The sequence below is a fragment of the Rattus norvegicus genome, chromosome 4, assembly GCF_021556685.1.
Source record: "Rattus norvegicus strain SHRSP/BbbUtx chromosome 4, alternate assembly SHRSP_T2T, whole genome shotgun sequence".
In the NCBI taxonomy this organism is placed as follows: Eukaryota; Metazoa; Chordata; class Mammalia; order Rodentia; family Muridae; genus Rattus; species Rattus norvegicus.
The window spans coordinates 41,415,001-41,439,846 of NC_141537.1; the positions used below are offsets into that span (position 1 = coordinate 41,415,001).

Consider the following 24,846-nt stretch of genomic DNA (forward strand, 5'->3'; position numbering starts at 1 on the left):
AGAAACATGCCTCAGGTTTAACCAACAAATTCTTGTCTTAACTTTTTCTAGTCTGTCTATTCTTGTGTAAGATGGCCAGATATAAGAAAAATGGCTGTTTTGGCTGTTACCACTGCATATGACAATGTGGGGCTCTGTCCTCTCTTGAATTTGGCATTGAGAATAATAGCTAGTAGTCAAGAGGAGATTTTATGTGACGGGGTGATAAATAATGAAATATTACGTTTTACGGAGAGTCTTTGCCTAATTTACTCTACTTAAAAAATTCTTCATATGTTTCTCCTGTTAGCTACAACATTGTATTTCAAAGTCCATTGGCTCAGTTCTATTTTTTTTTACAAAGGAAATTAACTTTTGTTAAAAGCATATAAAAACTCTCCTGAGAGACAGAGCCAGAACATGTCAAATATAGAGGCGAATGCCAGCAGCAACCCACTAAACTGAGGCAAGGACCCCTGATGGATGAATTAGAGAAAGGACCGAAAGAGCTGAAGGGGCTTGCAACCCCATTAGAACAACAATGGCAACCAACCAGAGCTCTCAGGGACTAAACCACTACCCAAAGACTATACATGGACCCTGGGCTCCAACTGCATAGGTTGGGGCACCAGTGGCAGGGGAAGCCCTTGGTCCTGCCAAGACTGGAGCCCCAGTGTAGAGGTTTGTTGGGGGGGGCAGTAATGGGGGGTGAATGGGGAGGAGAACACCCATATAGAAGGGGAGGGAGAGAGGTTAGGGGGCTGATGGACAGGAAACTGAGAAAGGGAATAACATTTGAAATGTAAATAAGAAATACCCAATTTAATAAAAATGAAAGAAAAAAAGCAAATAAAAATATAACTCACATTTGTAAAACTGACACCAGATTTTAAAATATATATCTTAGAATTGTCATTAATACACAGCAACACTGACGAATAGCCTGTTGTCCTAAATTTTCTAAAATGATACAATGAGTTTTATCTTCAGTAAATTAAAGAATTTCAGCCCAATTATAAAATAAAAAAAAATCCAACCAACCAATAGTGTTAGCTGATCCTAATTGTTTAAGTCTGAGATCTCCTACCCAATTTAATTATATTCAAAATAGATGAAATGACATAGCATTCTTCTGTAAGGGAACTTCTTGGTACACTTATTACTTAAATTATGGAAGTACGATTTGGTTAGAGATGGGGTACTTGCATTTACAAGATCAGCTTTTCCATATAATGGCCATATAATTTGTGATAAATTGATTTCAGTGCCAGTAAATGATGGATCGAATGGAGAAATAGCATTATCAGCTAGCTGTGTAGAAAAGTACATTAGTCTCAACTCGGAGTTCTCACCAAAGTTACATAAGTAAGTGCACCTTAGATAAATTTTAGTTAATTACTGGCCTGTCTCTCATTCTTGTATATCATGATACTCTTGCCTATCATTGGTAATGATTTTGATAAAATGTAAAGCAAAAGGATTTTCTGTGACAGAAAGAAACAAAACATTTATGAATATAATTTTTAATCTAAGACCTGAAAGTTATTCTAACATTTAAAAACAATCATCTAAATGCTTGCCTGAATGTTCAGGATTGTAACCCTCTAAAAGTTTCCTTAACCTCTAAAAATAAAATAGAATTATTTAAATTCCAGAGAGGAATCCAGTAACCCAGACTCTCTTGAAAGCTAAAGGGCTACTATTAATAATGACCTAAAGGAATCAGTCACCTCTTCCATGCCAAATTAATAGTTGTAATTAGCTCTGGCCTGCCTGAAGTTTTTTGTCTGTCTTCTTTTGAGTTTTTCCTGATGCATTTGCTTCTGGACTCATCTCTTATCATCACTTACTACTATCAAATCGCCTACGTTACTCTGACAGATGTAACATGAAATTTTCCTATTTTATCTTGAAGAACAAATGAGCTTGTTTTAATGCTGCTATTATGCAGGGACAGTCACACACCTGTCAGCCAAAATGAACTACTGAACTGTTCTGCTAATATGGGATCAGATACTACATCCCCATGACCAGTCCATTTAAGGCTAGAAGACATTCTCTTCATCATCTCTGTTTCATTCAGTTTAGATAATATTTCTGTGCTTTTGCTTATCACAGAATCTTCTTCCTGAAATGGACTGTGTCCATGGTCACAGCGGATCTTCTAGAATCTCTTTCATTGGATCTTTTCATCTACCTCAGATTCTCCTGATAAAGTCTCATTCTTCACTTTCTGAGGATGGCTTTTGGCATAATGAGGATACCTTGTGGGACCCATGTTTTTTCTTCCAGGTTAGGTGATTGATGCAAAAATCATCATAGGGAAAATCATCTCTTTTCCTTCTATAATTATAGTCTTAAAAGTTTAATTTACACTGATGAGTTTCAGTAAATGGAATTCAATGCGGAGATCAGATTTCACTGTGCAGAAAAGTTTCTGCATCATTCCTATACCTCTATCCCTTAGATTCTCATATTTAGAAGGGTGAATCAATCGTGTTCTACGTCTGGATATTTGAATTTCTGAAGAGATCTACTATTCTTTACACTATATGTGAACCTCTTGGTCTTAAAAGATTGGCACAGTGTGCTCTAGATTGTACATATAATTAATTGTCTTTGGGAATTCTGGAAATTGATATGTGTTACCTAGATTACCCTGAACTCCCAACTCCAGTGAGCTTCATGAAGGCAGTCATCAATGAAGAAAACAAAAGCTTTCTATGACTCTACCTGGATAGGACTTCTGGAAGCTTATGCATGGGTTCTATCTGACTTAGCCCCATGTGCACTTTTCTGTTGTTCGTGGCAATTGAACACAGTTGTGGGTACAATTGTATACTTGGGCCTGAGGTTCTCAGTGGATCATTGAACCTGGAAATGGTTTGAGGAATCATAAATCTACATTATTCAGTAATAGTTAATCATTTTCAACTTTAATTGGATGTGACACACCAAAGAGGCAAACTAAACATTGTATATGTGAAGGCCGAAGTTCAGAGAGGACTTAGTAGAGAAGAGACATCATTGGTCTGGTAACCACTGTCTTATAGGGTGATGTCAAGATGAAATGAAAAGGAATGCCAAAAAAAGTCAACTAGTTAAGAGTTCTCTTTCGATTTCTTGGCCAACAGGATGACAGATGCACTTCTCCACCATATCCTTCCTACCATGAGGACCTGATGCCTCTGAAACTGTAAACCAAAATAAATATTTCTCTTGAGCTATTCTCTAATGTATTTTGTCATAGCAGTAAGAATTGATGAATTACAACTCACAGACCATATCAAGCTCAAGAAGAAAGAAGACCAAAGTGTGGATGCTTCAGTCCTACCTAGAAGGGGAAACAAAATAATCATCGGAGATAGAGGGAAGGAGGGACCTGGGAGGGAGAGAGGAGGAAGAGGGAAAAAAGGGGGCTGGATCAAGTATGGGAGGAGACAGGGGAGAAATGCAGGTCAGGAAGTTGAATGGAGGTGTATAGTGGTGGGGGATGGGGAACTGGTTGTAGTCACTAGAAAGTCCCAGATGCCAGGAAAGCAAGAGGCCCCCAGGAACCAATAGGTATGACATTAGCTGAGATACCCAACAAAGGGGAAAAAGAACCTGTAGAGACCATATCCAGAGGTTAGGCATGGCCTCCTCATTGAGGGATGGGGCCACCCACCTAATCTCAAAAATATTAACCCAGAATTGATCCTGTCTAAATGAAACACAGGGATGAAGAGTAGAGCAGAGCCTGATGGAAAGGCCATCCAGAGACTGCCACACCATCCCATTGGCAGACACCAAATGCAGACACTATTGTGGATGCCAAGAAGTGCTTGCTAGCAACAGCCTGCTATAGTTGTTCCCTGGGAGGCTCTGCCAGATCCTAACCAATACAGATGGAGATTTTTGCAGCCAACCATAGGACTAAACACAGTGATCTCAATGGAGGAATTAGGGGAAGGACTGAAGGAGATGAAGGGTTTTGCAAGCACATAGGAAGAACAACAATATCAATCAACTAGACTCCCAGAGCTCCCAGAGACTAAACCAACAACCAAAGAGTACACCTGGAGGCACCCACGGTTCTAGCTACATATGTAGCAGATGATGGTGTTGTGGTTTGCCCTGAAGTTATCTGTATTTTGATGCTAACTCCACTGCCCCAAGGACAGCAACCTAGTCACTACTCAGAAGTCAGATGACTTCACCAGAACCACCTCCCCATTGAATTTGTAAAGTACAGGTGAGGGGCAGGTACAGGAGAGAAGGAGGCCTGTCATTGGAAGAGAAGGAAGGATGGGCAGGAGAGAAGTTTAAAGGAGGAGGAGGAGACTAGGAGAGAGAGGAGGAGACTAGGAGAGAGAGGAGGAGACAGGAGACTGAGAGAGGGGAGAAGCCATGGCAGGTGATGTTAAGATTCTGCTCTGTGTATTTACAGGTTGTTATCAATGTTCCTAAGGGATGGATGGTACCGGGCTTTGTATGTTTAAGTGGGCAATTATATCTTACCAATTGGGTCAAAGATTATTGTGTTGTGTGTTCTTTAATGTGTAGATTTAAGTAATGTAATGGAGTGTGGGGCAACTGGTCTGGGCCACCGTGAATTTGGGATGTGTTTCCGCCAAGATATCTAGCAGATATCTTGGGCACTGCTGTGCGAACCTAGCAGGATAAAAGACAACTACTCTTTTTTATTTTTATATTTTTACAACAACATAATGGCCTTGTCTGGCATCAATGGGGAGGCCTTTGGTCCTGTGGAGGCTCAATGTCCCAGCGAGGGAGAATGTTAGGGTGGTGAGGCAGGAGTGGGTGGGAGGGTGGGTGGTGGAGCACCCTCATAGAGGCAGAGATAGAAGTCAGAGGGAATAGGGGGTTTTTGTAGTGGAAACAGGTAAGGGGGATAACATTTGAAGTGTAAAACTATAAAATAACCAATAAAAAGAATTGACTGTGATACCTTTTCTACTTTACTTATTTATTCTTATTCTCATACTGTTTTTTTTTCTTTGAAGATGCTCTAAATAAACTCAAGACATCCTATTCTTTTGATCAACTCAATTCTAGAAGAACCCATGGTGCTTCTGAGTCAATTAAACTATTATTTTGGACCCTGATCTCTAGCATTTTTATTCATAGAAACCTTGGTCAATTTTTGTCCCTCCAACTAGTATGTATTCCATCCAAACAATTTTAAATAAGTGTGTACACATGAATAAATTGGTGCAATGTTAATCATTTTCAGTTTGTATACAATAGTTTTTGGATGTTTAAAATAAAATAGTATATTGTCTCATCTGTTCCACCCTGGGTCCTACTATCGAGAGGCAAAAATGTTCAGTAGTTAGATGTTCATTCTTGTGTTTACCTCAAGATAATGAAACGGTTTATGCTAGTATTCCTCTTGTTACAAACTATATAGGATTAATGAAGAATGGTATGCAGTACTCAGAGAAAATATTGCGTCTTCCCTTCCCTCTACTTAGATGGGAATAAGCACACATCCAGTTACAGGGGGAAGATTAAGCAGTTACTGGCCAGGTCACTGATAAAAATTATAAAGTCTCGTGTAGGCATTTTAGTTAATGATACTTTTAATGTTAAATCGAAATAGTTCCCCAAACAAGCAGCATTTTCACTGTTGATGTTTGGATCACACTAACTCCAACAAACTATTACTTTCAACCCTAATAGTTACTATTTCCATTCTTTTAATTAATTTCAGTATTTCTTATATACATTTCGAGTGTTATTCCCTTTCCCGGTTTCCGGGCAAACATCCCCCTCCTCCCTCCCCTTCTTTATGGGTGTTCCCCTCCCCATCCTCCCCCCATTGCCGCCCTCCCCCCAACAGTCTAGTTCACTGGGGGTTCAGTCTTAGCAGGACCCAGGGCTTCCCCTTCCACTGGTGCTCTTACTAGGATATTCATTGCTACCTATGAGGTCAGAGCCCACCGTCAGTCCATGTATAGTCTTTAGGTAGTGGCTTAGTCCTGGAAGCTCTGGTTGCTTGGCATTGTTGTACATAAGGGGTCTCGAGCCCCTTCAAGCTCTTCCAGTTCTTTCTCTGATTCCTTCAACGGGGGTCCCGTTCTCAGTTCAGTGGTTTGCTGCTGGCATTCGCCTCTGTATTTGCTGTATTCTGGCTCTGTCTCTCAGGAGAGATCTACATCCGGCTCCTGTCGGCCTGCACTTCTTTGCTTCATCCATCTTGTCTAATTGGATGGCTGTATACTATTTCCACTCTTAAATAAAATAAAGGATGGTGGTAGGGTATGCAGATGAGACTCCTCACCACCTTACACCTTGGCAGAAGAGGAAGCCAAGAAAGGCTAGACGGCAGAGCCTGAGAAGAAACCTCAAAGCTGGTCCCCACTGCTTCTCTTCCTTTAGCTTTGTTTCATCTCTAAACAGGCTACAATCTCACCAAACATATCCACCAAATAGAGATCAAGTGCTCAAGCCCATGGAAGTAGGAGTTTTCTTCTTCTTTTTTTTTTAAACACTCTAGATTGTATTCCTCTCCTGGTCCAAGTTCTGACTTTTCCACATACCATACCTCTCCCTAGCACCTGTCTTCACAAGAATGTCCCCACCCATCCCATTCGACCTCTAAACTCCCTGGGGCCTCCAGTCTCTTGAGGGTTAGGGGCATCTTCTCTGACTGAACCTAGACCAGGCAGCGCTCTGCTGTATCTGTGTTGGAGGCCTCATCTCAGCTGGTGCGTGCTGCCTGCTTGGTGATTCAGTGTCTGAGAGATCTCAGGGGTCCAGGTTAATTGAGACTGCTGGTCATTTTTATATACACACCAGAGACTTTCTTCAGCATTTTGAAAATGGAGTCAGGGGGCTACGGCACTGAGTCTTTGGGTGAAATAGTCATTCCATTCAAGGATGATAAAGCAAACACTGTCAAATCCTAGTAAGTGATTCTCCCTGTGCTCACAACTGCATCAGTAGTGGCTGTGAAGCAAGGAAGCCCACTGACAAACTTTTCTTATACAACTGTAAGACAATATTCTTAAAGAAACAACGCATAGGGCTGGGGTGTACCTCAGCAGCCTAGACTCACAAATATACTTCTTGACTTCCTACAATTATGACTCAGTTATGAGAGTGGATTGTGCATCATTAATCAAATATAATTTACTAATAAGAGTAAATTAAGAATGACAGCAACAAATTCACCAGCATTTGAAACTGATGTGTAGAGGAATTTTAATCCAACAAGATGGCTGCTCTGGGATCATATTCAGAGACCTTCTTGTTCTATATGATCTGGATGGGATAAAGATGTGCCTTGGATTACAATATGGTCTGGCTGGTATACAGACACATCCTGAGTCTTTAATCCTTTAATCCCTGACAATTGAAGGTAAGGTAATTTTATAAAAGGAATCAGCCATGATTGAAAAATGATGTCTATCTAATTGAGGAGCAGATAAAATAACCAATCAGAGAAAGATTTGACAGAATGAATCAGAGATAGGATATGCCCAATTCATACAAGAATAGCATAAGAAAGACAGGCTACTTAAGGGAGCAGTACAGAGATTGGGTGTTGGGGGTGAGCTAGGGGAGGAGTCAGTGCAGGTAGACAAAACAAGCCAAAGAATGAGAAGGAGCCAGATTAGAACAGATTGACAGTTAGTTGAAGACAAACAGATCAATTCAGTCACAGTCTGAGAGAAGCCAGTTTGAGTGTTTTAGCTTAGAGAGTTGTTTGAGCCACAACAGCTGAGTTGAACCAGCCAGGGTTCAGAAAGAACTAGAAAGGTTGAGCGTACTTGTCAGTAAGCCTCTGAGAAGACAATTCCACCTGTAGAATAAAAGTTACTTCTACCCTGCTCCTTAGTTTTAACAGTTTATAAAAGATTAAGCAAGAACACTGCATTTGGGTCACTCATGTGGAATAATGTCAACATTATGAAACAAGAGCCCTGGAAAAAAATCACTGATGCCACAATTTACTTCATTTTCCATGGGATAATAATGAAATAATATTTTGCTCATAGGTTCATGCTATAATTCCTCCAAATACAATTTCTCCAAACTCCTGCTTATTTTATTTATTTGCTAATTTGAGACAATGCTTAGGCTTAGATCAGGGTAGTTTGGAACTTGCTACATAGCTCAAACTGGTTTAAACTTTTCAGGTTCCTCCCAGCCTCTCCATATTTGTAGTACAGGTATAAATAGACCACCATGTGCTTATCTGCAGTTTAGTGGCTTTTGTTCTGCCTCTAACCCACCGATTTGGAAACAACACCCTCTTAGTTAATCAAATTTATATATTTAAGTAAAATACACGTGTATCACGAACAAAGGAGGAATTTTGATATTCTCAAAGTTATCATACCCTCTTAGGTGATGCCTTTTCCTACACATGAAGAAGGGCATCTAATTGTGCTAGAGATCGGGCACTGAGTTCACTCAAGATTTTCAGTCTGGATCACACATCAAATCTTGATCTCTTCTCAGATTGTCCTGTGCTCTCTTCCCTGTGAAATTCGTCCCTGTTTGCCAGAGAATTTACATAAAACCTTGACCCTTCTCACAACCTTTCCCCAACCCTGTTCCTTACAAGACAATTGGATTAAAAAACAGGAGCAGAATCCCTAATGGTCTCTGGAAGCCTACACAAGAATATTTTAGAACAAAGCATACCAATACCTCAGATGCTTTTGTGTTCTTAACAAAGTTGTGAAATTAGTGAGGACTGTGGGACCAGAAAATACTTTTTAAATATTTTCCAGATTCACCGTCTCTAATTCATGTTCATGTTCCTAGTTGAACTTTAACTCAATTATAAAACAAAATCTATAGCTGCAGTCTCAGCCTAGAGGGAAAGTCTGAACTGCTAATCAATGCTAATTCCTCGGGCCTAATTTAATTACAAAGCAACATTTGGTGCACTTACTAGGTGACCACACAATGAAATGGGAGCAGTATTTACAGAGCTCCAGCTTGCTCATGTACAGTTATGAGTCAGTCATGTACAAAGCTTGGATTTATACTAAAGATTTGCTCAAATTTGTACACTTGTCTAGGTAAGTCAGTCAAAGTATGATGTTACACCTTTGACAAATGAGTACTGGTTATGGTGTGTACAAGGCTGATGTACTGGTAGATGATATGTCCTCATAAAGAAAGGTATAGACAACTGGACATTATATGCTTACTTCCTAGCTGGTTTAATTCACATGCCTTATCAATTGGTGTTCGGTCATAACAAACAGTATTTTGTAGTACAATTGGACTTGTCTAACATAGCTTTGTTTTTAACATATATTCCAAAGAAAGAAAAAAAATCCGACCACTTATGATACTAAAACTTTTCAGCTGACAAAATTAAAATTAATCACAGAGGTTATTTAAATAGGTGGTCCCTCCCTTATATTTTCTGTTTTCATAATATCCATTGAGATATTTGCATGAAGCAAGAGATCTGATTATTTTGTGGATGGCTAAATGAGGACAGAAATTTGATGATAATTTACTTCTGTTTGAGATTTTTGCTTCAGTAAAATACCCACTTTGAAACACTCGGGACTAAAATACCTTCCTGGCAATTTAAACGTGTAAGAAAATGTATTTGAACCGAGAAATGAAATTAAGAAATAGTACCAAAAAGAAAGTTAAATATCACTGTTTGACTGTCAACAACTAAGCATATAATGTACACTCAGTCTAAATTACATTTGAGGTATGAGTTCCCAGTCATACTTTGAGAGGCAAAGGTTATTATTTTTTTCTTTGTTTTTTTTTCCTGTATGCCACTATCAGAATGCCAACCACTGCTTCTTTTCTTCTGTGCTTTAGAGCAGAACAGGGGAAAGTTAAAGTTAGGTTTCAGCAGAGCTTATTATAGCTCCATAAAAGAAAACAGAGGACATAAATTCATCTTGAAAGATCCGAAGTAGCAATCTCCTTCTCCACGGTTCAATGTCAGGGCCAGCTCAGATTCTACTCAGTGTTATCCTGAGTGGTTCCTGCAGACCCCGGACAGGATGACAATCTGTGTTTAAAAGGTGAAAGGCTAATTTCTCAGTGATAGTGATGGGTTTTTTTTTCCCACCTCAGAGAATTCTTCTTACTACTGAACAGCGACTGAGCCACAAGAGGAGACAATTTTGCTTGCTGGAAGAAAGTAGGATGGAGGGAATTATGCCGGCTGCCAGATGTTGCAGTGCCTCTAAGGAGGCACCAGGATGCTTCTGCATACGTTGCAGACAGCATAAACTGTCAGACCATGGGACCCTAGGGTTCAATGCTCATACTTCACTGAGATGCAGAGTCACAGGATTTGAGAGTGAGCAGGACCGTTAAAGATGATCCATCAAGAGGGCTTAGACTGTGACAGCAAGAGTGTGGCTCAGGAAGTGCTGAGCATACACAGAAGGGTCTCCCAAACAGAAGTACCATTCTTAGGAAGGATGTACACTTTTTATATCAGCTATCACATCCGGACATGATACCTTCCTAAACAAGAATGAAGTGTAAAATACACAGTTATACTGTGGTTGATGATCTCTGTAGTCAAAAACCCTACACTCGTTCAGCCACACCTTTGGAAGGGAGGAGACACTGACTTCAGGCCACTGTGCTGTGATAAGCCTTGTTGTGTGGGGGCTCGGAAACTAAATTACATCACTAAGACAGATCAAGAAGGAATGAAAGAGTTCTGGAGTCATGCCGTCAACCCTTTTGCTTATTAACATTTAAGAGTCAAGTGTGTAAAATAATATTACTTTACAAATTGTCCCTTCTTTTTCTAAATGTGTTCTTTGAAACATTCTCATGCTAATGTTAGTGTATCTGAACACACCCATCTCTTCTACCTACCTGGGCTCCAACTGCATAGGTAGCAATGAATAACCTAGTAAGAGCACCAGTGGAAGGGGAAGCCCTTGGTCCTGCCAAGACTGAACCCTCAGTGAATGGGATTGTTGGAGGAGGGCGGTAATGGGGGGAGGATGGGGAGGGGAACACCCATAGAGAAGGGGAAGGGGAGGGGCTAGGGGGATGTTGGGCTGGAAACCGGGAAAGGGAATAACAATTGAAATGTAAATAAGAAATACCCAATTTAATAAAGATGGAGAAAAAAACTGAAAAAAAAATCAGGGGTATTGAGCCTATGGAACGATACTCACAATTATTATGGAACTTCCACAAGTCTTGGTATGTATGTTCATACATATACACATGGAAACACAGAAAAGAAACTGAAAAGGAAGGAATCTTGGGTGACAACTACACATGAAAGGAAAGTAAATATGAATAGCCATTTGATAAGTGAGCATTAAAACAAGATTCACTACTGATTGCCAAAGAATAAGTACTGGAAAAAGTGGACATGGATTCCATTTTGAAGATAGTACTGTAAGTGTACAGTTTATAGGGTGCTATCAATACTGGGAAATAATTCTTCTATGTGAAAAGTTAATTTTCACCTTAGTCTATACTGAGCTTTCAGTTAATGATGAAATCCCCATAGTTAAGCTAGCTGAACATCAGGAGAAAATTAGACTATTCGCCTGAGAAATCAAGAATGTTAACTGAAAGCATCAGGGATGTTATAAGGTTAACAGATTTGAAAAGAGGGAGTCATCACCGGCTGGTTTTGATTTCTGTTCAGAACCAAGAAAGTTATGGAATGATAAATGGAGGGACTACCAATGTCCCACATTGGTAAATACACTCCTGAAAGGCTTTCCAGAATCCTCAGGACATATGCAGACCAAAGGGTGTGGTGTCCTTCAAGAGCTTCAACAGTGTGCTTCCGTGAGACTAGACTAAAGGAAGGGGAATTCGAGCAAATGTGCTCCTTCTCATGGTGTTCATTCACCATGAGTAATAAAATTCTTTGTCCCTGAGTCAAGCACTTCCTGTCTTCTGCCAGAATTGGTGAAACTTGGGGCAGGAGAATTTGAAGGCCTTCATACAAGAGACATTTCCAAACTTTTAGCAGTTCTTGACAGAGAGGTGTGCAAATCAATTGCTACATAGTTTATGACAATAAGAATAGAAGCAGGGGAAATGCCCAATGGAAGAAGGTTGTGTTTTAAAGTTGTAGAATATAAAAACAGCGATTAAGATACAAAAACTGTGGTACATTTACACAATGGAGTACTACTCAACTATTAAAAACAATGACTTCATGAAATTCTCTGACAAATGGATGGAGTTAGAAAATATCATCCTGGGTTGGGGATTTAGCTTAGTGGTAGAGCGCTTGCCTAGAAAGCGCAAGGTCCTGGGTTCGATCCCCAGCTCTGAAAAAAAGAAAAAGAAAAAAAAAAAAGAAAATATCATCCTGAGTAAGGTAACCCAGTCACAAAAGAGCATACATGGTATGCACTCACTGATAAGTGGATAATGGCCCAAAATCTCAGCGTATCCAAGATATAATTTACAGACCACATAAAGCTCAAGAAGGAAGACCAAAGTCTAGATGTTTCTCTTAGGAGGGAGAACAAAATACTCAAGGGAGGAAATACGGATATAAAGTGTGCTGCGGAGACTGAAGAAAAGGCCATCCAGAGACTGCCCCACTTGGGGATCTGTTCCAGATACAAACACCAAACTCAGATACTATGGCAGATGCTAAGAAGTGCTTGCTGACAGGAGCTTGATATAGCTGTCTCCTGAGAGGCTGCTAGAGCCTGACAAATACAGAAGCCAATACTCCCAGCCAACCATTGGACTAAGCATGGCATTCCCAATGGAGGAGTTAGAGAAAAGACTGAAAGAATTGAAGGTGTTTCCAACCACATAGGAAGAACAACAATATCAAACAACCAGACCCCTGAGAGCTCCCAGAGACTAAACCACCAACCAAAGAGTACATGTGGAGGGACTCATGGCTCCAGCTGCATCTATATCAGAGCATGGCCTTGACGGACATCAGTGGGAGGAGAGGCCCTTGGTCCTGTGAATGCTCAATGCCCCAGTGTAAGGGAATGTCAGGATGGGGAGGCAGAAGTGGGTGGGTGAGGGGGGAAACACCCTCTTAGAAGCAGGGTGAAGGAGGATGACCTAGGGGTTTCCAGTGGTGAAACTGGGAAAAGGGATAACATTTGAAATGTAAATAAATAAAATATCCAATAAAAAAGGGGGAAAAAGGAGAAAAAGATGAGAATAATTAATAAATGATATTTAGTATAATGGCTGCAATTATCACAACATCCTATGATTGGTGGCAATAGTATATGAATTAGTTTAACATTTATATTAAATCAAAAAGGAATTTTAAGTTTGTTCTGTTTAAACAATTAATGCCAGCAATTGAAAGGGAGCCATGGTCTCACAGGTGGTATAAAGGAATTCCAGTTCATTGTAGGAGAAACGTGGGCTGCAGTGTAATTGCTATCCATGGACTACATGAAAGATTACAGAGACATAGTGAATGACAATGGAAGTTTGGTTTTATTTAGAACACTCTCATCCAAAAAAACAATAAAATAGGAATTAAATACAAAAAAAAAAAAAAAACCAAAGTGAAAAGGACTCTGTTTATCCACAGTGGAATGCGCTAAGAAGATTCAGGAGTTACACAATGGAATTTCTCATCCATGAAGAATACTAGAATTATACTGTTTTTATGAAAATGCAACAACTGAAGATAATTGTGTTGTGTGAATTATGACAATCACAGGAAGACAAATATCACATGTTTTATCTTATTTGTGATTTCTAACTTTTTATAGAGATCAATGTCTATAAATTATATGTCTATTTGAGGTGTCTATTTGAGGAATGAGGCAGCGTAGGTGAGCCAAGGAGACTGACGGCTGGAGAGAAGAGGAGAAAGGCTGCTGAGGAGTAAATGTGCAGACCATGACCTGACAAAATTTAAACAATGAATAACAAATATACATATATATATAATTAAATATTATTAATAAAATCACAAAATAAAATCAATATTCTGGGTAGTTAATCTCTGTACTCAACAACAATGCATGAGAGACAGACAGAGAGAGAGAGAGAGAGAGAGACAGAGAGAGACAGAGAGAGACAGAGAGAGACAGAGAGAGACAGAGAGAGACAGAGAGAGAGACAGAGATTTGCTTTTAACATAAGGTAAAATCACATCCTCCAGATTGAGTAGCTTTTCCCTGAACTGTGCTGAAGCATGCGTCTTACCATCACTGTTGATGCATACAACCTCTTGAACTTGAGTGCCGGGCCCACAGGCTTTTCCATTATCTGGTTCACAGTCTCCGAGTCTCACCGATTTCCAGTCATAGCAGGATGGCTCTTCACAGGGAATGGCTTCCAATAAGTGAGGGCAGTTTCCAGTTGCCCCAGAACCTCCAGTAGGCTCATTAGTAATGCGCCGCTTCCTTAATTTGAATCCTGAGTCATTGGGGAATGAAAAGATGTACTGTTAATGCCATAGTTTTAATATTTCAGAATGATGATTTAAACCCCAGAGTGAAGGCTGGACAAAAGTAGAGGGTAGAAGTTATGTGCAAATTAAAAACCAGTGTATATATTCCCAAATTTAAACTTAATATGAGCCATGAGACATTTATTGCAAGAAAAAAAAGGAAGGAAGGAAGGAAGGGAGGGAGGAAGGAAGGAAGGAAGGAAGGAAGGAAGGAAGGAAGGAAGGAAGGAAGGAAGAGCAGAAGGAAGGGTCAAGAAGAGTGCAAATAGTTTATGGTTCAATTATACCACACAGAGGACTTCTAATCCAGCAACATGGCTGTTGTGACAAGGGATCATATCTGAAAAACTTCTAGTCCTAGATGACTTGGTCAGAATACAGACACACCTTGGATTACAGTATGATCTGGTTTGTATACAAACATGCCTTTATTGTACATCTTTAATTCCTGACAATGAAGGTAAGATTAATTTCTAAAACAAAACAGCCACATTTGAAAGTGACATCTAATTGAGGGGCAGTCAAAGGGACAAATCAGAGAATGATTTGACAAAGTCACTCCCAACTCACATGAGAACAGCAAAAGAAAAGGGGGAGAGAGAGAGAGAGAGAGAGAGAGAGAGAGAGAGAGAGAGAGAGAGAGAGAGAGAGGAGAGGAGAGAGAGAGAGAGAGAGAGAGAGAGAGAGAGAGAGAGAGAGAGAGAGAGAGAGAGAGAGAGAATGAGATGAGGTGTGACAGAGGCAATTTTACCAGGACAGTTTGAAAAAGAAGGGTTGCAGAGAGAACAAGCTAGACACAGGTGAAGACAGAGCAAGACAGAGAGTGAGAAGGAGCCAGAATATTAGAATACATTGCCAAACTTAATATGAGTTCAAGCAGAACAATTCAGTAAAAGCTGAGAAGCTGAACTAACTCGGCCAGCTTGGAAGATTAGATTGTATGGATCCTAGAAGCTTCTAGGCCTATATCTAGGAATAGTTAGAAGAAAGAAATAAACCTCATTCTCAGCCCAAGTATTGACACACCTTGGGTGTGGCTCTCATCTCATCCCTTCATCTGAGGAAGCACAGCAACATTTACAACACCCCTCTGCCCCTTTATACCACTGCCTTTCTCCACACCACATTCGTTGTCTCTTGCTTTTTAAAGCTCCCTTCCACTGGCCATGGTCCTTTATTAATTTTCCAATCTTTATGATAGGCAAACATACATTCACATATGATTCCAATCTAACACCCAAAAGTGAGAGGAAAAAATGCCACATTTGTTTTTCTGAATCTGGGTTACTTCACCTAGAATCAAGGATTAAATGTTGGAAGGAATGGAAAGGATATGCAGAGATTAGAGGAGGAATAGATGAACCCAAAGACCTTTTGAAAAAGTCACATGGTAACCAAGTAATGTACCATTCTTTAAAAATACACATATACATTCATATATTAAAAGAGTTTATGGGCTGGAGAGATGGCTCAGCGGTTAAGAGCACTGACTGCTCTTCCAGAGGTCCTGAGTTCAATTCCCAGCAACCACATGGTGGCTCACAACCATCTGTAATGGGATCTGATGCCCTCTTCTGGTGTGTCTGAAGAGAGCATGTGTATATTCACATACACAAAATAAATAAATCTTAAAAAAAATTTAACTGATGTTCTTATAATGGAAGGGTATTCCAACTAGACAACACCACATGCTACCATAAAAGACAAAAAAAAAAAAAAAAAAAAAAAAGCAAGCCCAAGCATAGGAATACAGGAATAGGTTAAGGTTATTTCTTTATTTCTTTCAAAGTTTTTGGTCACTGAGTCCTATAGACTTTCAAACATTACAGGTTATTACCAGTGCTCTTGGGTATCATGCAGAACTTGATGGCAAAACATTTTTGGTAAAGACACCACTATGTAAGTGAATCAGGGAACATGGAAAAATCTAAGCTTATATCAACCTGGAAGGTTTAACCCTATTTAAACTTTCTTAGAGCTAGAAGGTACTATGCAAAGGACCCAAAAAGAATTAGTAACATTTATTTTACCTTATGTGAACCCTGAAAGCTAAAGTAATGACTAGCCTTACAAGACATATCTATCTACTGTCCATAGTAACATGGATATCACAGGAGTAGCCAACCACTTTCTGACTGGATTTCAGGCTAATTCCACAAACTGGACGCCATACTTGACAAGTCACCAGGTCCAGGAATCTGAAACAATGAAGAACCTAGGCCTTAGGGAAAAACCTGAAACTGCTCTTCTGCTAAGTGGACATAATATTAAAACAACTCCTAGTGACTTATCATTACACATAAGAGAATAAGGAATCTCTAAATTCTCAACAGAGAAGCTTCTGCAGAGAATAATGATTGACAAAAACACTCACAGCAGGTCAAAGTACAGAAAAAGAGAATGATAGATGCTCAGTCCTAAGCCGTCTTCCCCCAGCTCACAGACCTTTGTGATACAGGAGCGAGAGGGAGTGAATGACTGTTAAGAAAACAATATTTCCCAAATATAACATGACCATTGTTCATATAAAGTTATGGTAGTTTTGATAGAATACATGAGACTTACAAAGTTGCCTCAATGGCAGGTATTCTAAACAGGTCATGTCAACATTACATACCTTTTTTGCCTTGCTGGTCATTACAATTTTCATAAGTACATGGTCCCCAGGCAGACCAAGGTGAAACCTCACATTCAATTGGACAAGGAACGTGGCACAACTGTGTGGTGTTAGGAACAGGACCAGTGCATAATTTTGAGTCCACTGGTTTTGAAGCTGTTTGGAGAAAAATATAGATATTGTTTAAGAACAAGGCAAAAACAGATGTTATGCTCAACAACATGAATCTTATGTGTAAACAGAGGAGAGAATGTGTGACCGAGACATTAGCTTAAGATTTCTTTGCTACATCCCAAGAGTAAAGGCATCGTCAAACAAAACTGGATTAGATGTCTGATACATTGCTTGGGCCATGAAGTTAGTAAACTGAATGTATCTCTCCTACTTAGCAAAATAATCCTTCAGATGAACCCTGAACAGCTATAGTCAAATTCTAGACAGAATGCTGCCTTAGAGCACTGGGCATGGCAGGAAGAAGACATACCTTTACTAAACAAACAAACAAACAAACAAACAACAAAAAAAAAAACAAAACATTGAGGGACTTCTGGTAGAATAAAATCCTGTCCACTTTGCTCTACTGGTTTGATAAGTGCCATTTGGATGTATAGGGAAAGATGATCAAACTGTGTGACTCTTTATTCCCAGATTCAAGAATAATCCAATGACGTGCATATATTGTGCCCACCCTATTATATGGATATCTGCTAAGGAATCCAACTTACAATTGTTTGTGCTCACTCATAGGTTGGTCAATGAAGTATGAGTTGTATGCCCTTTGGTTTGTTTATTTTTCCATGTTTCTGATGACTACTGATTATTTTTATCTACACATATATTCAATAGTTAATGCGATGACATATTCAGCATACTGACTGGTTAGGATGAATGATCCAGGAAGATATAAAAAGCTCTATAGACAGAAGATTATCTATGTGTTTATTATCCATCATCTATTCCTCCATCACTGATTGCTTTCCATTAACAGATATAATTACCTTTGTTTAAAAAAATATTTTGGCTGCATCTTCCTTTTAGAAAATAACTCTGGGAATGTGGATAGCCCACACTTGTAGACTACAGAACATAAATAAGAGGTGCTGTGTATTTTTCATTCCTGTGGGGGAATGCTGTTGAGTTTCTATGTATGATTGCATCTAGATACTCATATGGAACTAAAATAATTTAATCTATATATCTAACTTTTAAATAAAAGCACTGAAAATGGACATGTGTTTAAAAGCTGTAAGAAAGGTTATAAGTACTTTTGTGCTGCAGAAGTTTCTGTACATAGGAAGACATCTAAAGGAAATGAATTCTCTAGGCTACATGACTCCTCTCATGACTACACCAGATGTTCAGAAAAATATGTCGCACTTTATTTTTGTTTTTTTTTTTGTTTTGTTTTGTTTTGTTCCAGAAGTGCTTACTCTTCCATTCCCTGCACACACTACAGTGGAAATGATTTAGCTTTGGTCAATATGAAGCACAGAAAAAAATTCTTGCTCAACTCTAGGCAAGTTGTAAGTGTATTATAATAGCAGCCAAAGCCAAGGATGATAGATTTTATTGCTTTCTAACAGGGAAGGTGTTCAGCATGTCAGTGGTAGAAAACAAAGGAATAAGTGCTTCATTTCTCAGGATATAAAAATTCTAGACAGTAATGATGCATATTTTGCGGAAACTGAATCTTTTTGAGGAGATCAATATACAGAAAAGTGTGTGTTATGAAGTCCAAGTCACTGAGAATGAAAATCCTTGTTTGAAAATATTTCACACGAAAAAACTTTAAACTAGATCTTTTATTTCACAGAGAACTTAACAGCGTATCCATCATCCCCCTTAAAGTTATGGAGAAAAAAAAAGCCTCTGAAACCTTAGGACTATTACATAATATTGAAAATAATAGCTTCTAAAGATGAAGTGTACTAGTCATATAATTCTGAGAAAAATAAGCCTAATAAATTTATTTTATACAAAAACTTGAAAACGTTAAAGATGTTAAAATTGCATTCTTTTGATATTATAATATAATTATTTCATCTTCTTCCTTTTTCTTCTCTTTGACCTGTCCCATAAGTGTCTCCTTTCTCTCTTTCAAATACATGGTCTCTTTTTTCAAAAAAAAAAAAAAAAGCATACTTGGGCTGTTCCAAGGCCCATAGCATATATGTAGCAGAGGACTGACTGCTTTGCCTACCTTCAGTGGGAGAGGAATCCTATAGAGACTTAATGTCCCAAGGAATAGGGGTGCCTCTCAGTGGCAAAGGGGATAGGGATGGGGTAAAGAATTGTGGGAGAAGGAACTGGGAGCAAGGGACAACCTTTGGGATGTAAATAAATAATTAATTAATTTTAAAACATATTTTTAAAAATCTACCTAAAATTTAAAAAAAATCTATGAAGGAAAGGAATGTGAAGGAAGCATGGGATACCATGAAAGGACCAGGACTTTGACTTCTAGGAATAAATGAAAGAGAAGAATCCTAGATCAATGGCACAAAGCAGATCTTGAGCAAAATTATAGAAGACGTACGTAAACTAAGAAAAGATACAGTTATACAAATACAAAGAGGCACACTCTACACCAAATGGAAAACAGCAGAAAGGAAACTATCTACAGCACACCATAGTTATAACTCAAAGTATATAGAATAAAGAAAGAGTATTGAAAACTATAAAAGAAATACATATGTGTGCGTGCGCACAAATGCGTGTGCACACACACACACACACATACACACACACAGTCATATAAAGGAAAATTGCATTAACAGTTGATTTTTCAATGAAATCCAGGATAGCCTGAAGGAATGCATTCCAAGTTCTGAACTGCTGGTCCAGCAAGATAATCTGCCATCATGGAAGAAGATAGAAAAGCGCTCCATGATATAAAGAGCCGTAAAACATTGATATCCTGCATACCCTAACAACCATTGTAAGTACAACACAGGAAGCAAGACTCAGGGCTGTAGAGAGGAATAGACATAGCAAACAGACAGAAGAAAGAAAGTAAATAAAGCCAAAAAGCTATAATTACTGAAATGCAAAGTAGCACTGAGAACACAAACAACAATAACAAAACATAATAACAGCAATCAAGAGCTATCTTTCAAAAACAACTTTAAATTTAATTGCCTCAATTCTCCAATCAAAGGACACAGGCTGGATAAATGGATCAAGAAACAAATTTCATATATCTATTAGCCTTGATTTTCATTCAAGCTATCTGTGGTGGACCAAAGACTCCTCTTTGGAGAGTGTTCATGCTGCTAGGATAACCATTAGAATAGTGTTGAGATCATAAATCAGGTGTTTGTAAATGTTTCTCAGTTACTTGTTTCATTAGAGTACTTAATACTAGGCTATTCAGTTGAGTGCTATTCTCTTAGGAATTACTGAATTTTTAAAAATCTGCCTTTTGATTGGTCTACTGTAGTGTGAAAGTGATCATGGATACATTTCAAAACATATACATGGTTGTTCTATAACATTACAATACAGAAGTTTTGTGTCCTGATTTAAAGAAGAATGTTCTTTTCCTGTCTTTATCAGCTACAGATTCTAGTTTTAATGTCACAATTATGGAGGAGGAGAGAATGAGAGTGCGTGACAAAGAAGCTGGCATATCAACACCAAGAATGCTACTTTATTGTATTTATTGTTTGGGTTTTGCAAGACTAAGTCACATACTATAATCACAGGCCAGCCAGGATGAACTTGAACTCTGGGAATTGTCCTGCTTTAACCTTTGGATTATTATAGGTTAACAATGGTGTCTTTAAAGGTAGAAGAGGATGTCTGACTCTACGGAAGAGCAAGACCACGCTGCTGCTGCTCGACTACCACAAGGCAGCCCCAGAAGAATGACATCCCCAACTATCAGACGGAGAGCATCCCAGTTAGGACTCCTTGGTCCCCTTGGCTTCAGCCCTCGCTGGAGAGCTGGAATGCTAGATGAAACTGGTCCTTTCCTACTTCTCACACGCTCTTCCGTCATACAGGAGTTGTCTCTTACCTTGGTCTGTCCGATTCTTTCAACACTGTGGCATTATCCTCTGAGAAAATAAAAATGTCTTTAAGGACCTAGCCTCTGGCTAACCTCTTCCTTTACTTGAAGTACCCATGGGGTGTTTTTTTCCCATTTCCATTGTTCATTTTGGGGAAAAGTCAATAGAAAAGCCGCAGCAAGTAGCTGTGGTCACGTCCTGATTCATGAGACAGAATTGTACAATATATTTAAGTACTTATAAAAACAAAAGAAGGTATTTTTTTTTCTCACTGACCCTGTTTCATAAAAAGAACACTTACAAACATAGTTCTTCAAAACACACATCTCTACAGCACTGTCAATCATTGTTAGTATTTAAACCTCACACATTCTGTCAGCAGCTTGACTAGTGCCTCCCAATCCTACTACCCAGATGTACCATCTGTTGCTCCTCTGAAAATATAATTTTTCCTGCTTTTCCCTCTTTAAAACAGGACACAATGTAGAACAGCACACATAAAAACTCCCACTGAAATCTTCCAACACATCCTATTGACTCAAATTTCTACTTATAATGGCCCTAACTGAGAGCAAGGTGTTAATAGATACTTTAAATTAAGATAATCAGCTCGCAACATGCATGCTATCCATAAAATGACAGAGCATTAGAATTTAGAATTTTGATGAAGTACGACCTCCTTAAAGTAAGTGTTGAGAAAAAAAATGAATACCGAGTCAAACCAGATTTACAACCAGCTTGGCACACTGGTTGATCTACCTCAAATGCAGCTATTCAAAGGACAGTGTATTTCAGTCTGCTCGGGCTACTAGAAGAAACTTCCACAAATGAGGTGACTTAAGAAACAATGTGACATGTGCCCATACTTTAAACGATGCTCTTTTGGTTGATAGAGTATCGGTTGTGGAGGACAGAGATACACACAGGTATATTTGTTAAAAGTCTTTCCAGCATGGGATAAGTAGCTTAGTCCCAAGGCTGATAGTAGCATAGAACAAAGATATAATGTAGAGGCAGGAGGATTTCCTTAGCAATTATGGTAAAGAGAGGCAAGACAAGAACAGCACCAGAGATTTTCGTTCAAGTATCTCACACAGAGATGACTGACTGGCACTGGCTAATTTCTGTTTGCACTTGACTACCTGGACTGAGGTGAGTCTGCATCCCTCCGTCCAGTATGTCAGTGGGCTCTGCTCTATACCACAGTTAATACAGCAATCATACTGACTTCCTATCTGGCTTCTGTTGTATCTTTGTTTCCACCCCTTCAGTAGCTCACAACTGAACTGGCAGTTGAATTCAAATACTACATTTCACTTTTCAACAACAGAAAATGCCATTCTCCTATGTTTCTCCTTTGCTAGGCTGCAGCATGAGAAGTGCTAATGTTTACTCCTCTCACAATTGGGTTTGTCAAATCGGCACAGGCTTCTTCAAAAAAAAAATTGCAGTAAAACACTACAACCATCTCAACTCTAAATATGCATTTCTTGAAAATAAACAAGTGTTGCTAAGACAATGCCATCACATGGTAGTGTAGCTTTTTGAAATGCGAGAAAATCATGAGACAGTCATGATTCTAATGATTCATGCTCACATTTGCGACAGTAGTCTTTCAGTTTTTATTACTCGAGGCAATTTCTCGGTAGCAGAAAAGAAAGAAGCACACTCCTAGGAATCATATTCCAAAAATACAGGTTCACTATTGTTGGATGAAAAAACATCCCAGGAAAGATCTAGGGATGGGGACATTGAAAATGTTCTTCAGATGATCCCTATGCAATAATACTCACACTGTTCTTTCCAAACAGTTTGAGAACTGCAGCTAAATTGAGCCACAGGATTCCTTAAAGCTCTTACCTATTGGAAAATACCATACACATTTCAGAGCAGCTGTATGCACACCAGTGAAAAACGGCTTACCATTGTCTTTGGCTACAAGACTCCAAAGATAGTTCCCTAAGGGGGTCTATTGCTTCTTTCTACTGGTGAAAGATTTATAGATATTTTTTGGCTTCCTAAATCCCCATATTTATTTACCGCAGTATATAAACTGAGTCCTTGGATCTATAATGTATTCAGCCTAATACAACTGCTTAGAGGGATGAGGCTAGAAATTCTAAACCATTTAGCACTGCAGAGCTCACAGCTTGCCGGAAATCTTCCTAAAGGATGATCCCTTCCCCCTTTTCTGTTTGCTGGTACAAACTCATCTCAGACAAAAAAATAAAAATAAAAATAGTCTACTGAGGAAAGGGAGAGAGACGAAAGAGAGTTCCCTAAAGCCATTGTTCTTGACTATCCCTAAGGACTAGCTCTAGCGTGTTGGTTTTTAGGTGTTTCTAGTCCTAAGTCTCCATGTAAAGGCTAACAATCCTTTGGGGGCCTGTAAGTCACAGAACTCCAGGAAGAAATTGCATTGCTGTGTGAGTCCCTGGATGGCACTTCCTGTGATGCAGACATTCTTAGTCTTGCTGTACACTGAATCAGCTGGAGATGTTTTAAAACTACTGATGCCCAAATTCCTCTCTTAGACACACTGTTTAGGCTAATGGTTTAGAAAGAGGCCTGAACAGCAGGACTTGTAAGGGTTTTTCAAGTGATTTAAATGAAAATGTAAATTACCAAGCATTGCTCTGTTCAGAGCTTTTTGTCATAACTACTGCACATAGTCTGAACCTGGCTCATTCTAGGTCTGTTTTACATTTTCCTCTCCTCTCTCAAATCATTACTATTTCTGTTTTTTCAAATGTCCTTGTTTTAATCTATTTCTGATGAGATTATCTATTATAACTTATCAATAGTCCCTACAATTTACTGTGAAAAATTTTACCTTTTTACATAGCTCTGTGCCTTTCATGTTAATGTTTTAGTTGACATCAAGCCTGTCATCATTCAAAACTCACCTGTTCTTTGACCATTGTTTTTCATTTTCGTTTTGTGTTGTAATAATAAAATTCACACACACACACACACACACACACACACATACACACGCACACATGCACGGACGCACACTCACACATTTGTGTTTAGTATTGGGGATTTAACCTAGGACCTTGCATATGCCAGAAAGATAGTGTACTCTGAGCAGTAATATATACTCTATATAGTCTCACTCTATAACCCTGGAAGGTTTTCAACTTGCAATTGTCCTTCTGCAGCAGGCCTGTTTTACTGTAATGATATTTAAGTATCATAATTATCTCTAAAACTTCATTTGCAGTTTAACAACTTTAGTCTTAATCTCTATTAGTATTATTGGTATTATCATTATCATTATATATTTCAAGTTCAGTGTTTCCATGTATTTAAAATTGCTTCTCCTCTGATACTAACAATGAGAGGGTGTCAAGCTCCATGACACCCTCAGCTCTTAGACCTCCCACTTATTCCTAAAGCAATCCTGGGAGTTTTCAAATATCTCACAGAGAAATGGAATGGCTGTGATTTCTAGTGTCTCATGTCACTCAAAGTTAAAATGACAGCTCCATAGTTAATATTGATTATACTAGTATGTCTGCATAGTAACTCACTGGGGTTATGGGGCAGAATAGACTGCCTTATTAAGGAACTGGGTACTATACCATATGAAAAGAAGCCCTGAGAAAATATTGAGAGATGCATCCACAACCAACAGTTTGGTATCAAAAGCATTTAGCTAATTTTTATTTTGCGACCATTTCTGAGTCCATTCTTGGAAGTCTCATAGCACTCTCTCTTGGGCATGGGTTTTCTCAGCTTGTTTCTCAGGTCAGGGAAATTATTCTACAATGGGCTCAGCTGCACTGCAGATGGGAAGCCACATTAATTTATCAGGACTTAGTACTGACCACCTGGCACCAAACAAATTT

At 38.9% G+C, this 24,846-nt stretch overlaps 1 protein-coding gene across 2 annotated transcripts in view; it reads right to left on the reverse strand.

Moving 5' to 3' along the window:
- Positions 1–24,846, reverse strand: part of Thsd7a (thrombospondin type 1 domain containing 7A) — a 446,922-nt gene that overhangs the window by 161,451 nt on the left and 260,625 nt on the right. For both annotated transcript variants that reach the window (XR_015685737.1, NM_001191970.2), the window contains 2 exon segments: positions 16,983–17,138; positions 14,119–14,331 (listed from right to left, as the gene is read on the reverse strand). Coding sequence is in view for 1 of the 2 variants with exons in the window: in NM_001191970.2 (NP_001178899.2) it covers positions 14,119–14,331; positions 16,983–17,138 (369 nt within the window). In the remaining variant the exon portion in view is untranslated.